The sequence below is a fragment of the Copadichromis virginalis genome, linkage group LG11 (assembly GCF_057382275.1).
Source record: "Copadichromis virginalis isolate Kocher_CV1m ecotype Utaka linkage group LG11, C_Virginalis_male_GT1.1, whole genome shotgun sequence".
Lineage (NCBI taxonomy): Eukaryota > Metazoa > Chordata > Actinopteri > Cichliformes > Cichlidae > Copadichromis > Copadichromis virginalis.
The window spans coordinates 17,302,428-17,318,933 of NC_140628.1; the positions used below are offsets into that span (position 1 = coordinate 17,302,428).

General features: G+C 40.0%; 2 protein-coding genes across 5 annotated transcripts in view; both read right to left on the reverse strand.

Moving 5' to 3' along the window:
- The window catches only part of rspo2 (R-spondin 2), a 63,405-nt gene that overhangs the window by 32,638 nt on the left and 14,261 nt on the right, over positions 1-16,506 (reverse strand). For 2 of the 3 annotated variants that reach the window (XM_085473384.1, XM_085473383.1), the window contains exon 3: positions 42-226. In XM_085473384.1, coding sequence (XP_085329510.1) covers positions 42-226 — 185 coding nt within the window. Of the gene's footprint in view, positions 1-41; positions 231-16,506 lie in introns of all 3 variants that reach the window. The other variant, XM_085473385.1, reaches the window with a different exon arrangement.
- LOC146698314 (uncharacterized) lies at positions 4,459-6,995 on the reverse strand. Of its 2 annotated transcripts, XM_085473388.1 has the most exons (3): positions 5,747-6,994; positions 5,285-5,601; positions 4,459-5,076 (listed from the first exon to the last, which is right to left on the reverse strand). In XM_085473388.1, coding segments are annotated over exons 1-3 (675 nt in total). In that variant the 5' UTR covers positions 5,749-6,994; the 3' UTR covers positions 4,459-4,720. The 2 variants fall into 2 exon arrangements, with proteins under 2 accessions (XP_085329514.1, XP_085329513.1); XM_085473387.1 differs by having other exon boundaries at positions 5,285-6,995.

Consider the following 16,506-nt stretch of genomic DNA (forward strand, 5'->3'; position numbering starts at 1 on the left):
TATGAGGGATGCTGGGTAGGTTAAACTCGATAGGATCTTACTGGAGCACATGTTGAGTTCGGGGCTGCGCATGCCGTAGTATCCGGCCGGACAGTCGTGAAGACACTCCCCATACTGCCTCATCCTCTCCCTCCGCAGAAACAGGAACAGTTTGGGCTGGCAGTTCACACAGCCGTTATCCCTGGAGCACACCGAGCAGCCTTTACAGATGGGGTACGCACCATAGCTAGCTGCAGGAAGGACAAACAGGGGGGGTGGGGGGAAGAAAGAGGGTGACATAGGAGCAAGAGTTGATTAGAATCCGGAAGAATCTGTCACTTTTTTTCGATCAAAGATTTTGTTCACACAAAACACACAGATTTATATTTCCTAAAAACTTTCTGAAATCAGCATTTGTGATCGATCCTTTATTGAACAGTGAATTTACCATCATCAATCAATGATCATCAGACACAAAAAATAATTTTTATTTTCAGTGCGTGTGTGTGTGTGAGGTCAGTGCTTCTGTTAGCTCGACTACCGCTGGAAGATGTAACTTCCACGGTGGTTCAGATGGCTGTTTATTCTGAACCAGCAACAAAGAAGCAGGATTCCTTCAGATCCTTGTATCATTACTCATCTGCGGATGACCGTAAGTTCACCCTGTGACAGGGACGAGGTGAACAAGAGGCAACACACTCAACTGTGGGAGGGCTGACCGTTAGAATAATACCTAAGTACAAGAGTAAAAACCCAAACAACCATAATAGATATATCAGCAGGATATCCTTCAATTCATAGTAAATATGTCCAATTCAACAATTTGTCATTCATGCAAACTCTAGTTCGCCTCTCAGCGTTCGAATGCTGATTGGTTATGAATGTGAATATTGCATTAATTCTGGTCAGAGCTGGCCTCCTAAACGATTGTGTTGAGACAGCCGATGAAAGCCCCCAGAACCGCAGCAGCTCTAGCCTCAGCTCGAGTTGCCTGTGGAAGACAAAGGAGCCAGTAAAAAGACAGTCCTTTCTACAATAAGTGACTTTCAATCTAAACTCCTTAGCATCCCGTTTACAGGAAAATATCCTCGGGCCATTCCAAACGAGAGACACTTCAGATGTTCTTCAAGCCAAGTCTTGAATATCACAGGCAGGGACTGGGTAACAGCGGTGCTTATACTGTGCGACCTACCACAACGCTTAATAAAACACTGTGTAGCAAGCTGGACAGCCTGAGAGACAGAGCAGAGCATGCCTGCATTACTGGCCATAGATCCACATATTAGATTTCTCTGAAGGGATTCAACCAGAAAAAGTGAGAGCTAAGTGGGCCCATTGCAAGCATCAGTTTGTAATCATGTAAAAAATAAGTCAGCGCATGTCGGAGGCTGCCTTGGTCTCATCTTTTTTTCATTTGTTTTGTTGGAGCGCTGGGAGACAGTCTTTAGAGAGGTATGCTGGCTCTGCCAAACTGTGCTCGTATTCCTGAAGCCAGAGTGGATGGAAGTAAGATTAAGTGCTAATCAGAATGTGTCTCTGATGGTCTTTAGGGATGAGGTTTACAGCGACACTCCATCGATCACAGCAGCGCCGTGATGTGCGCTCCAACTCCATTCATCACACAGACTGGGGATGGTTCATCTCCAGTCAGCACTTGCTCAGTAAGACATGAATGAAAACCCCAAATTAATACTAGCGTTGGCTCTTCCAATTCTCAGATGGAAAATCGTGTCTTATATTCAACTGTCAATCCAACGTTTTAGTTGTGCCAATGTAGCTCCAAGATGGCATCCTCAAAGTCATCTGGCGGATACAGGTGCGCCTTACCTAGCATCTAGTACAACTGGACAAATGTCAAGTGCTTTCCTTACCTTACAGAAAGTGCTATAATAACGTGCAGGAACTTAAAGCCGACTTCTATTTCCCGTCAGGTAACGCTATCGCTATCACGAGAATCACTCCCCCGAATATATCTCATATTTCATTCTGTCAATCCTTCCATTCTGTAAGACTAAACTGCATCATTAGACCCAACCTCAATACTCAACCATATATTCCTGTAGAATACACAATCTGGGTGCATTTACAGCAAACTGACATTCGCATTAAACCAGTCACATGTACTCCCGTCTGCCCTTGCTAAATCTGAGCATAGCACTGACAGAAAAGGAAAGCCAACTTGGCAAAGGTAAACCTGTCAGGCTGGAAAAAGTTTATTTCTGCAGCGCGTTTCAAGCGGGCTCAAACATCTTAACACTATGCTAACAAAACTATCCTAACAAGAATGAAAGAAAAACACTATCCGGGCCTGTGGTCATCCCAGACCATTGGCAGGTCAATCAACAGAGAAATTATAGTTATTGAAAGGCCTTTTGATGAGCCTGGCTCAAAGTTCCCGCTCATTCTTTGCTCTCCGTTGTTTCTGCTTGTTGCTAATCTCACGGTGTCGGCAAGTGAGGACAGCGCAGTATACGTTGTTTGAATGAAGCATTTCCCGTGTCCTGGAATTACCATATGACTATGGGGAAAGTAGGGAAGGAAAGGCTGAAGGCAGTGGAGAGAAACTCTTTTGGTCCAGATCTTGGGGAGATTAGCTTGTGTGTGTGCGTCTGTGGAAAGGTTTGGAGGTTTAGGCCACAGGTATGTCAGGAAAGAGGCCACAATTCACAGTGTCTGGAGCTACGCTGTCCAACTCACGTCCCACACTACCGGCATAATGTCTAGTGCACTTTACATCAATCTGCCGACTGCCAGCAGGTTTCAGCCATTCTTAAGAAAAACATCCAAATGTACTTAGAGCAGAAGAAAAGATACTGAAAAGTAAATTAACAGACATCTCCATATATTACAGCAGTTTAATTTAATTTGGGAGGACCGTATAGTTAGTTTGCTAGAGAATATGTTCCAAATTGTAAATGTGGTCCCTTTTTCTTTTGGCATATTATGTCTTTCCTATTTTCAGACACCAGGTCTACTTAAACCCAGTCTATCTTAATGCTAAGTGTGTTCAGACACATGTTCCATGTTCTTCTTCTGTTCTTCACGCCCATGCTCTTCTTCTGTCAGTCACTTTGAAATTAAACTGACCCACAGATGTAGAACAAATGGACCGAGTGGTCAACATCTCATTATGGATACCAGGTTTAACGTATACGGTATGTATTTTGAGACTTCGGGAGAGGACTGCACATCATTAAAAGCACCACTCCTTTCACATGATAAAGTGATGTCGTTTACGATTTCAACCACAAAGTGCTTATTACGTGAAACAAAACAAATCCGCAGTTCCCACTTCTGACAGCTGAGTAAAGATCCCCCTGGGCTTCAAGTACTCTATTTACAAAAGCCCAAATCCATACGAACATCGCTGAAAAAGCCTCCACAAGGACATTTTAATACAAAAACTTAATAAGTGCCTCAATGTGTCATGTCTACAAGGCAGAGCGCTGTGCAAAGTTGCTGTTCTCATACAGGAACCACATGAAGGACCCCTCACATATCGTCTACCTCAGCCTTCACAAATGTACTGTGACAGCTAAACCCTGGTAAGTCCCGAGGGAGGAAAATACCTTGAAATCATTTGCATTTATAAAGAGAATTTACATAATGGGTACATTTTTAAAAGAAAATGCTGGCAGTTTGGAGAAGATTACGTCTGTGTGCAAGTTTAAAGCAGAAGCCAGTTAGCTTAGCAAGATCTAACTTTCCTCATTACAAAAACTGTCCAAAGTTTAAACACAGTACATGGCAAGTTAATTTATAAATAATTTATAAATTTCTGGACAGATTATTGATATGGCTAGATTATGATTATGCTGTTTCCCTATGCCCCAATATTTATACTAAATTAAGTTAAAGACCTGCTAATTATAGCTACATATGTAGCTTACAATATGAGCGCAAGACTGGCCCAAACCTTATTTAACCTTTGTCAGAAAGTGTACTTTCCAGTGTGCCACTAAGCAGTGTCCTTTCAGCTAATTTACAGAGGATTTTCTTTTTCTTCATGCTTCATGCTTCTATCCAACTAACTATCCAAAAACCCAACTGCACCTGGCATCTTGTGGGCTGTCTTCTCTAGAGTGAGATGGCAGCCAGTTTGGAAATACTCTCATGTTATAAAAATATAATAATCACCAAAATTAAAATTGATCATGTTACAGTGAAATATGCCATGCAGTTCCAACACCTGTTTTATTTTAGATCAATAGCAGTTAGCTTAAAGGTTTCTGAGAGTGACAAAGGCAGGGTGTTATTCTGGAATCCCCTTGAATTGCATTACTTAGACATCAACCTTCTCCAAATGAGCAGAGGTGGAAAGAGTACTCAAAATTTGTACTCAAGTACAAGTACTGTTACACTGGTTAAATTGTACTCAATTACAAGTAAAAGTACTGGTGTTAAAAAAATACTTGAGTAAAAGTACAAAGTACTGTTCTCAAAAACTACTCAGAGTATTAATTACTTTTTAACAGACTGATGTTTTATTCTGTTGTCAATAGCAGGCATTCAACTCGATTCACCAGTATAAATATTTATGTTCAAAGCACATTTTTCAGATGAACAAGGTATAGAAAGGTAACTTGTTTTGTAAATAAATGTAGATATAAAAGAAGGAATTTTGTTTGTTAAAACAATGACAAAAATGTTTCTGAACATGCGTAGAACCATTTAAACTTTTCCCCATACACTGAACAACAGGCAGGTAAGTGTCTTAAACTCTTAGCATTTCTTTCACACTTTACTTTCTGAACCTTTTGTTCAGTTTCAGCAAGAGCTGGTTTTCTAAATTAACAGAGGCAATCCGACTTCGTTTGGCAGTGAAGAGTAGACCAGCACAGCTAAAAAGTCGTTCACACGCAGCAGAAGCAGGCAGAGCTGTGTTCAGTTTAAGAGAGAGGTTTTTGATGGCTGAGAAGGAGTGCAGCAGCTCCATGGTGTCTGTGGCACAAGCAAGATAACCATCAAGCTCAACTGCACTTTGCAGCCTTCTGGAGATTGGTCTGGAGAAGAATTCATCTTCATCAGATGACTCTCTTTGCTGATCCTCACTCTCATGCTCTGTCGTTTCAAGATGTTGTTTGATGTATGTCAAGGCTGTAATTGCAAGTAGATAACACAATTTTGTTATTTAAATTTCAGTGATTATTCCTGAACACAAATTTAAAATCGGCAAATTCTCAAAAAGGATTGTTTAGTATTCAGGACAGACCATCAATAACTTACAATGTATTAGGTGAAATACTCACTTAAGCATGTGTTCAAATGTAAAAATACACAAAAATGGGATCACATGAATCCTTACCAGCCTCTATTACATCTGCTCTGTCAGTCCAGGAAGTCTTGAACTTGGGTAAGAGGACTGCAGCTGCAGCCAACTCTGGATCCTCCATCATCGCTCCAAAACGCTTTTGAAGGCCATTTTGCAGGGCTCTGATGAGTGGCACGCATGTCTTGCTTGATGTCTCCAGCCTGCTAAGTTTGGACAGTAGTTGTTGGATTACTGGCAGGAGCCATCCCATAAAGGAAGTGGACTCAGACTGAAGGATGTTTGAAGCTTTCACCAGTGGCTTCATGGTGGTACAGTACTCCCTTAGGAATGCAACTTCTGCAGGACTCAACCTGTAAGACACAACAACAAAACCCACCATGACTATAATAGGGATCTTCTGATTTAATATTAAGAGTCTGCTCACGTTTTTAACCATCCATTAAGGAAAATTCACAAAATTTGCAACCATATTGGTAGGTGTCCAATTTTACTCACATTTTCACCTTGAACTCCTCACAAATGCTCCTGGTGGCATCTTCCCCCTTCTCATCAATGGCAAGGTAGGTTGAATTCCATCGTGTTGCATTGGGACGAATGATCTGTAGCTCACACTTGTCCTCTACCACTTCATTAGCCAAATGAGATCAGCCAGTTTTGTTCCAAATGGCCTGGCATTTTGCAAAGGTTGCACGGGAGAGCCTCTTGTAGGTGTCATTCATGCTCTCTGCTAGGGCAGCATCAGATGTTGCCACAAGGTTTAGCAGGTGACATGCACATCGCTGATGAGGCGGAAGTTGATACTCCAAACCAGAGTCTTCATCAAGAATTGCACTTGCCTCATGGTAGTCAATATGGTCAGTCAGGTCAAGAGTTTCTGGGTCTGCTTCATCTTCAGCTTCATCTGCATCATTTTGTGCCCCAAACATGTGGAAGGCCTTGACAAAGTTGGATCCACTATCAGTTGTGGTTCTTACAACTTTGCCTCTAATCTTGTATTGGCAATGGATATCATCAAGCGCACCAGCAAGCATGTCAAATGTGTGAGACCCTCTCAATCTTTTGCATGCTAGTGCTGCAGATCTTCTTTCCAGGGACTCTTCCTCTATCCAATGGCATGTGACTCCAAGGTAACTTTTCTGATGAGCTGACCAACAATCAGTAGTGGTAGCAACAAATTTGACTTTATCCAATGCTGCAACCAAAGTCATCTTCATGTGATCAGCAGCTTCACAGATTCTGGCACGGACAGTGGGTCTGGAGATGACTTTGGCTTGAGGTTGTAATGTGGTAACCAATTCTTTGAAAGATGGCTGTTCTACCACTGCAAATGGCTGTAGACCCTCACATATGAAATTGATGACAAGCTTGTCAACAGTTGCTTGTGGAACATGTTTGTTTGCAGCTCTCAACATCAGGTCTGGTAACTTGGCTTGCGTATTTGCTGAGCGCTTGTTTGGTGTGGCTGTGGTCTTTCGCTGTCGAGATGTTGATGCCACAGTGATATTGTACTGCTCAATCTTCGATGGATGTTTCCTCTGTAGAGATAAATATTATCATACGTCAGGTTCATACATTACTTCATAACATCACTGTGATTAACACTAAAGGAAAACACATTTTTAAAACATTATTCAACTAGACTTGAGCTAATCTTTGATTGTTGAGCATAGTATAAAAGAGTGGTGAATTGGTCAAATTTTGCAGATATATTGCTGTATTTATTTACAAGTGTAAACCAATTTTGAACGATCATTGCAAAAAACATGAATTTCTGTATACATTCTAAGTTCTGTAATATGTATACTATCTGTAAAGAGAGTATCGACCAATGTATCAGTATCTAAATTTTTAACTCCTTTTTATCAGTATCACCCTAAAGTTTTCAGTATTAGTCAGGTCCTAAAAATACTAAGAGAGCAAAATATGTGTATATAGCAAATCTAATTTAAGAAAAGGGATCACATACACAAAAATGCTGCCCATACAGCTAACAAATAAAAACAATCCACATTATGTTCTTTAAAAAAAGATATCATATTGGGAAACATATAACCCTACTGATTAAGAGCCATGTCACTATGATAGACCTATATCAGGCCAATGATACTGATCAACTGATCCATCAATCGGGCTCTGGTACATGTCAGCTGAGAGCTGGAAGATTAATTTGAGATGCAGCTCAGCACTGTGTTCAAGTTTGTTTGTTTTTTTGTTTGTTTTTTTAAATAGGCCAGCTGATTGTAGGCCTGTGAGTTTTAAATGACTACAAGTTTAATTTATTGTAATGACGGTGGTTATCCAAATAATAAGCTAAAACATTCCTACGAATTGTAGCTCAATTATGCATGCACACACGCACATTAGCTAGCTCCGTCTTATTTTAATATCAGGCTAACCAATGGCGGTGACAATATCTTAGCCAAACTAGTAACCTTAAAACACATGAAAAATAAGAAAGCAATATCATACACGTATAGTTGTAAAACCTCTTACCTCAATGTGTTTTTTTAGATTAGATGCTGAAGTCTTGTAAGCTGAAATGACTGTAGAGGTCAAACAAAGTTTGCACTGCATCTGGACGCTGTCTCCTTTTCTTCCTCTGTACACGAAAAATTCCTCCAGGTATGGCCACGGGCACGCGTCCTCCGTCTTTTCTACGTCGTTTTCATGGTTGACAGTGTTATCCTCTGTCTCCATTTTGGCTTCTTTGTCTCCAAATCTTCCGTCTATAAAGTAGTTTATACTCCACCATTTAGCACCTCCAGACACCTGTGCCTGTTGCTGCAGCGGAGTTTATTCTTTGCTTACGTCTTAAATTGGCGCGGTCTCGATTGACCGCGCCAATTTAAGACGTAAGCAAAGACGTAAGCGTTATTGGCTGCAAAAATGCAGACGAAAGGTTTGAATATTAATTCAAATTGTGGGCGTACTCAGTAGTGACTTTTGATTTTATAAGTAGCGAAGTAGATTACATGGTGTAAGTTGTACTCAAGTATGAGTAAAATTACAAACTTGAAAAATTACTCGTAAAAGTACAAGTACCCAAAAAATGTACTTAATTACAGTAACGTGAGTATTTGTAATTCGTTACTTCCACCCCTGCAAATGAGGAATGACCAACTTGATGCCCCAACACAAAAATACAGTGCTGTGAAAATGTATTGAATGGTTGGTTACAATTACAGTGGAGATGACAGATCTTGTAACGCAAGTTTACATGTTTGGCTAGCATTAGCGCTGTCAATATGCTCTAAAATCTGCCAAATCTATCTTTTAAATCTCATGTCAAAGTAGAAGAATCCACAAGATCAAGATTACCCTTCATTAAGATCCCATACAGGAAGTTTGGCCATAAAAGTAAATACATAGGAGTAGAAGCAGTAACAGCTAACTAGCGCAACTGACTCTTGACTTCATCCATCAGTTATGCATCTACTATAGGATGCCACTCACATATTCGACTGGGAAAGTACCCAGTCAAGAGTCATAGCTATGCTAATCAAGTGGTCAAGGCTGCAAGAGAACATGTTTTATAAACCTGCTATTAAGTATGTATGCTGTTCATCTTAAGTTTGTCGAACAACAGTTAGAGTCACAGCATAAGAATGACAGCGTGTTTGGAGCGCGGCAGCTTTCGTTTTGCAGCCTGGGAAATTTAACTGCATGCAGCTCAAGAGTAATTAGGGCTGCTTTAAGATCAAGTTGAAAAAAAAAAAAAAAACACAAACTCCATTGCAGGTAGATTTTTATGAGTCCAAAGCCAGCGTGACAGATTATGCTCATGGCTGCCAAAACCATCAGCATACGCCATGAGGTTCCACCCACGGTCAGCTAACTTCCTGCCTTGCACTCACCTACCTACTGTTACCCATGAATACATTCATATTGAAAGATTCCAACTTTCTGCACTCCAAACCCCTAACAAGGCAAACTGCATATAATTTTTGTGTTTCTTCAAGAGCGGTGAACTTCACAAAAAGAACAAAAGACATGTTTTAGTAGGCTTCAGTGATGTAGGTCTTTTTTTTAGATTGACTTTGTTAACAAATCTTAGGTCATTACTGATGAAGACTGATTCTCTGTAACCATTTTCAGGCCCTTAAAGATATACATTTTATTTTCATTTCCTTTAATTTTCATAGGATCCTTGTATTTATGTTTTTTGGGATGTCATTTTTAGATGCAAGGATTTTTTTTGTTGTCTGTGGCCAACAACATTTAGAACAAAGCAGTAACATGATTCTGTTTCATGCCTCGGCTCCTCAGTTCAAGTCACAGTGTCATTCACTCAGCAAAAAGTAACAGACCATAGTTTACCTTGACACCTGTCATTTTAACCAAGCACTAAATAAAAAACCAGAGAGTGGGCTAGCAAAAAGCGTGTCCCGGTTAACTGCTGAGGTGATGCAGAAATGCTGCAGACTTGTATCGGTATCATAACACGGTGGTGAATTCCAAACTCAGCAAAACTGAAGACTGGTGCTTATATTAAAACACAACTCTTTCTATTCTCATAGTTCTGCTTCATTTCTCCAAGGGCCCCTGGTATGTAAATCTAATAATGCAGACTGTGAATGCAGCTATCCAGCACACTGTCCATTATTTGGAAAAGGCACTTTACAGTGCAGGACACATATATACATACGGGGAATCTTGACATCCAGTAACACGGCAAAAATATATCAGCCGCTTCATCTATATTATCCATAAATGTCACATGGTCAAGAGGCAGTGATGGAAAACCTCAGCTTTTGGAGTAGCAGCAGGTCACAAAGACTTGCACTCTCATGTGGAAAGCGCCACATTCACCAACAGAATTATACGCTTTCCTCGTGGCACTGGGACTATTATTGTTTATTGTCTACCTCACTTGTTCCCCTTAAATGCTGGTATAAGCTTACTGCTGTTCCACTTAAGGGGAAAAAAGAGAAAGCATGGGACAAGGAAAGGGCATATACAGGACAGCGCAGCAGCCTCCAGCTGACTGGCGGCGAATCGTACCAGAAGGAGCAAAGCAGCCACTTTCTGGATCTCTTCAAACCACCAAACTATCGAGGATTACGCTCCATAGCTGTAGCAGTGTCAGCCCTCACACCCGCAGTTCACAAGCGGTTGTAACATCTCAACATTGTTCGAGCATGGAAAATGACATCAAACGACCTGCTTTTCGGGCCCGTGACTTTGTCATGAATTTGGAAGTCGCACTTAGCTAAAAAATTGCGGAGTAAAAGCAGAAGGGGTAAAAGAGGGGGGTACTTTGGGCCTGTGTGCTGAAGGCGCATTTCTGTTCCAATTTAGCAGAAAATATATTGGACTTGCCTCTGACTCTGTTCCAGCTGGAAACAGTCAGGTTTTAGGATCTATGCCTTTTTCCCCCCGGTTTACTTTAACAGATCATACTGTAAGCACATGTTTATAATTTGGGACAGTCCTGCTGCTTATAATGATTTTGCAGCATGAGACTGAGCAAACACATTTTGCTGTCAGACATATTAGCCCCAGCCAAAGTGTTCTTGTGACACAGATCCACCGTGCGACGCAGGCAGCTCGGGGATTTGAACCCTCACTTAAAAGCGTGGTTGTTAATGTAATGGCGAATGGGTAAAACAGGCAGCTATGGTTCAAACAGGCAAGTGGAAAAATGGCAACATGAAGGCAACACTTTTTAGTGCGTAATAAAACAAAAAGTCAAACTAATTTAATTTGGTGTGACTCAACAGGTCGGGCCACAGTGCCATGCAGGTGAGAAAAATAGATTTGACTCACTGGATAACCACGGATGCAAATGAATGGAAGGAATAGTTTGACATTTTAACAATTTTTTGGAGTTTTTTTTTTCTGTTTGTGTTTTTTCTGAGAGTTAAATAACAAGATTGATACTGGTAGGGTTAATGTGTACATGAGAACTAACATGTTAGAGTCTCTGGTGGTTTCCCTATTTACTGCGCTCAGCCAAGACATACATAAGTTTCAAACTTCCCATAAAAAGACAATTTATTTGCTGTACACGCATAGATTCAACATGATTACACAAGATAAAACACATTAAATAGCCTAGTGAGCTTTCAAGGGAATGTTGGTTGTTTTGCAGCTTTAAAATTCAATGTGGCCTAGCTCTATGTCTCTATCACGTCAGAGTAAAAACAGGACAACAACCTCTTTGTGACTAGGAAAACTTGGTGGTTGATTTTTTTCTGCTGTTTGCAACCAAATGAGAGTATGAACAACAGGTCACCCAGAGATTGAGCAGTCAACATCCTCAAACATAATTTAACGACAAGTTGCCTGATGGGAGGCAACCTGTCTACAAACCATTGCGGCTCAACACAGACTAATTGCAACCACTCTTAGACTCTAAGTGAAGGTTTTGGTGAAGGGTTGCAAATAACTAACATCTAATTTATAAATGCAGATAGACAGAAACATGCTGTAATCAGTCTGAGTGAGTCTGCGTCAATGAGTTTAACTCCTCTGCAACACAACCCTTTGCAAAAGGAAGCTCAACACCTGCTGTTGTTCTGGTTATATTCCTACCGGTATATAAAAGCAAGGCTGCCAAGAATCTATGACTCCATCTACTACTGTTTTATCACCATTATTATGCACCAAAGTCACTGTGAACACAGTCTTCAAAGCAACATTTTTAATGCAACAAGGTTGCAAGTTCATTCAAAGTGTGATTTGAATGTCCTTCCTGATTTTGCAGCTGGTCAAATAGAGATACATTGAGAGTGCTTCCAAGATTATCTGGAAACACTCTGCACCTTTAGCCCATCTGTCCAGTCGAACTCTCAACCTTGCACTCCTTTCAAGTCTGTATGAAGACCCCAAGTTAGTTCACTTCCTAATATCTTTAAGACTTAAGTCCCTTATTCGGGTCAGACACAACATCTGGATTCCTTGATGTGAAAGAGACCTTGTAATTCCTGTTTGGAAATTCGTAATAAAAGATGAATCACTAACCTGCCTCTCGCAGTGTTTTCACACTTTCAACCACAGTGATGGACACTTACACCCTTCAGCCAGTGGAAAGCTGCTCAAAAGCTGGTCATATATGAGAGGGGGAAAAAACAGAATGACCTTGATGTGGTGGTCAACTAACGGCATCGCCTCTTCATTGTGGGTTGCGGTCCCATAAATGTTTTACAATTTTGCCTTGCCATGAAAACAGCAGAATATCTGTTTGCAGTCTGTGTCAGCATTATTTAAACAATGCAGTGAAACAATGCAAACCTCTAATCATGTTAAACTTTTGTTCCAGTGGAGTAAGAAAACAAAAAAAGTCAATTCTAAAAGAGTTGTGACACTTTAAAAAGCATTTGTTAGGAACGCTGCATTTATGGGCCTATTTTATTTTTGGTATATTTTATAGATTTACAGCACAGCTTTAAAGTGGTTTAGAAAAAAATGAACCAAAAACAACAGTGTTAATTGTAGCACTTTGACACTATTAAATGCACAAAATATTCCCTATTTAATGCACATGAAATCTGTTCTCTTTCTTGCCATTGTTTCAGTAAAAATGGACAAAAAAAAAAAAAAAATCAACCTGTCTGCTGCCTGTGATGGGTCATCATCTGTTTTTCATTCTCTTGGTGGTTAATACTTGTTTTATACATTTACACTAGGACTGGCCAGTGCAGGTGCAAAAGGATCTTGTCATATTTAATCACTGGGGCACTGCAGGAGTTAATTGATGAGTCACGAAGATGGACTTTATCACCCCCTAAACAGGCACCATGAGATGAACATGTGGTTTGCATTTCTTGCTGGCTCCATTGCTTCTTCTTGTCTATCTTTTTTCAAAATTTCAACAAAAGGTGATGATGTTCTTGTGAAACACCAGAGTTATTTCAACCCATTTTCAGTAACTCACACCAGACTAACGATGGTGCCAAGTGAAATCGACAGGTTCAGAGCACATTAACAAACAAGCAGTTGGATATTGGAGATTTTATCAATAGCAAACATGTTGTTTAAACCAGTGAGGTGATGGAATGTGGACATTTTTATGCTTTTTTTTTTTTAAAGGACTGGCCTGGATGAATTATGGACCTCTACGTAAATTTGTGCCAACACATTGACCTTTAGTTGCAAAACTACATGGAGTATAATAAATTGTTTTATGGTTTTTTATTCGTGAGACTCCAGAGGTGATGCATAGCACATTTGGAAAGGATTAGATCAATTGTCCAGGATGTGGTTGCAAAATACAGTTTAAAAAAAAAAATCTGCATCATTCAAACACGGCAAGGTATGTAGTAAGCTAATTGCAGATGATGGTCCATTTTCAGCCCTTGTACCAGATAATTCTCAGATCTGGTTTTTGCTTTTTGCGAAGCTACTTAACAATGACAAATTATTCGAGCATAAAAAAAACGCACCTAAATCAAGCGAGTGTGTCGATACATAACAGACAACTTAGCCAGGCGACAGTTTTAATAGTGTCCTTAAGGACTTTGTTACTAGCAGCTTGTCACAAAAACATATAATTTTTGTCCCACTTCTAAAGTAAAATCCAGAAATAAAACAGTATTTTTGATTCCCAAAGAGATTATAGCTGAAAATCTGGCATATCTCAGCATGGTGTGCAGAGATGCACTGGGCCCTTGAGTTGATCCATGTACTGTCCACTGAAGCCTCATCAGAAATGGTGTCAGTGGAAGTGTGGCTGTCAAGAAGCCATTATTAAAGAAGGCAAACAGAGAGGAAAAATCTGATTTTTTTTTTTTTTTTTGCCAAATTAGAAAAGAACTGGACTGATAATCAGTGGAAACAGGTTTTTTGTAGTGATGATGTAGTGTTTTGATCAAATCATTGTATCAAATCACATCTATGGAGGACATCGGGAGAGAGGTACAACAGTGAGTGTCTACAGCCATCTGTCATGGTTTTGGGCTGCAGTTAAGCCAGTGATGTTTATCAAAATTGTTGGAATTATACATGCAGAAAAGTACAGTCGAACTTTGATCCACTATGCAAAAATCATCTGACAAGTGTCTGATTGGCAGCAAATCCCAAACACACTGCCAATGCAACACAAGCATACATGGATGGTAAAACATACAATGGTACACTATCAGTCATTGACTGGCCTCCCCAGAGCCCAGACCTAAACGTTAGTGAAGCAGTGAGAGATCCAAAGAAGAGCTTTGAATGTCTTTCAAGATCCCTGGGGAGTTATTCCTGAAGACTGCTTAAAGAAGTTCTAAGAAAGCTTGCCTAAGAGAGTTCAGGCTGTGCTGAAGAATAAAGATGGTCATACCATTGACTTTCAGGCTTGTTAGAACTGTACAAACTTTGTTTTTGTTTTACATTTCAGTGAATCACGGCACCCATTCCCCATTTTCCTAACAAAATATAAAGAAATGAGGAGAAGCTGATAACTGATAACCTAGTGTATATCTAGGCAGTCTGATATCAGGAATGTCAGTACATTAACAGTTTTTGACACTGACTGAAAGAGCATAAACTACTTATGAAGTATAAGACATGCAAAATAAGAAGTAATTCCCAAAAGAAAGAAACCCATTTGGAATTTGTATAGTTCAGTATTTACACTCCCTCAAATTCACTCAAGCTGTGGGAAAAATGTGTTCTCAGAACAGAAGGAAGAAATGGCTGAGAGGAAAAAGCTGGGTGGAGGGAAAGGTGGAGTGGCTGTGATTAGGCCACATGTTGGTAATTTATCACACATAAACCTCACACCTAATTTTCACACCTGTAGCTCACCGTGTGGGTAGTCTAGTAATTCACTCACACACGCACCTCCACACACAAATACACACTCTTACACCGCTGGGTGGGACTTGGCTGTGGGTTTTCCCAGTGCAGGAGGCGACCGAGGACATCACAGGGATCAGCAAAGTCATCGGGCATATTTGGCATATTTGCACCCCATGTAGCTTCTGCTCCATCTCTCCCGCCCTAACCCGTGCACACGCTCCCCTCCCCATGTGTCATCACCTTGACTAAACTCATCTCCACTTCTAGCTCACACATCTGAAAAACAAAAAAACTTGGACGTGACTTTTTCGTACTTGCCAGAAACATATTTTTGGAGCTCCAGATGGAAGATAATCATCTTTTGCTGAAGTGTCATGCAAAAACAGACCGTAAACTTAAGGTTTTGTTACTTCCTATCACTGGCTCACAAAGCTGGGAAAATAAATTATTTTTTTAAGTAGAAAAAGCTGGATGGATCACAATGAACTGCTAAACGTGGAACTCTGAAATAAAAATATAAGAAATTGCCATCAATGCTGTATTAAAAGCTCAGATTTTTACTTGAAAAAATTAGCTTACTTTCACGCTTTTTAAATGTTTAGCAATTACAGTAAATTGTGGAATTAGTGTTAGTGAATAGTAGCTGAAGGTAGGGCAAATTCCATCATTGTAAAATTTGATTACTTGGCTTTACTTTAAATTATACAAACTTACTCTCTCTCAAAAACATTTATTAGCCTCAACTTAAGATGGTCAAGATATGCTAACTTGGTTTTTTTTTTGTGACCATTACTCAAGGTCAAAGGTGTAAAATAAAAGTTCTCCTATCAAGTTAAACACACTCTATGCAACTTCAGTTGGATATGAAATATTGATCAGATAATGATGACGATGACTTTAATATAAATGACGCACTGTGCCCCATACACCGCACAGTTTAAGAAATGCTGGTTATACGAAGATAAAGTACAAAAGTCACATATTCAGATTATAACAAAACAGGAGTTTTGTTTCCTCATGGATAATTGTGACTTTGTTTTAGTGTCAGAGCAGGTCGCAGGAGGGGTCATCTTAATATTCTATACAAATATAGGTTTTAATATTAAATTCTATACAGTGGAATCCCGACTTACGAAATGAATTCGTTCCCGAGGGTCTTCCGTAAGTCAAAAAGTTTCGTAAGTCGAAGCACCCATTGCGCCTTTTGAGTGAGGTGATGCTGAACGATAGGCTATAGGCTAGTGGAACAGCGAAGCGCAATTACGAAAGCCAAGGGGTTGTCACATCATTCGGAAGGCATTCTGGGCATTCTGGGCTCGGCCAATCAGAGCCAGCGGATTTCGTAACACGGACATTTTGCTGTAACACGGGCAGAAATATTGCCATTCAGTGCCTTCGTAACTTGAATTATTTCGTTCAATGGGGTATTCGTAAGTCGGGGTTCCACTGTATTGTGTAACTTAATCATGTTTTATATACAATTATTCTGCTAAGGAACTTTAAAAAAACAAAAACAAAACATACAGTAT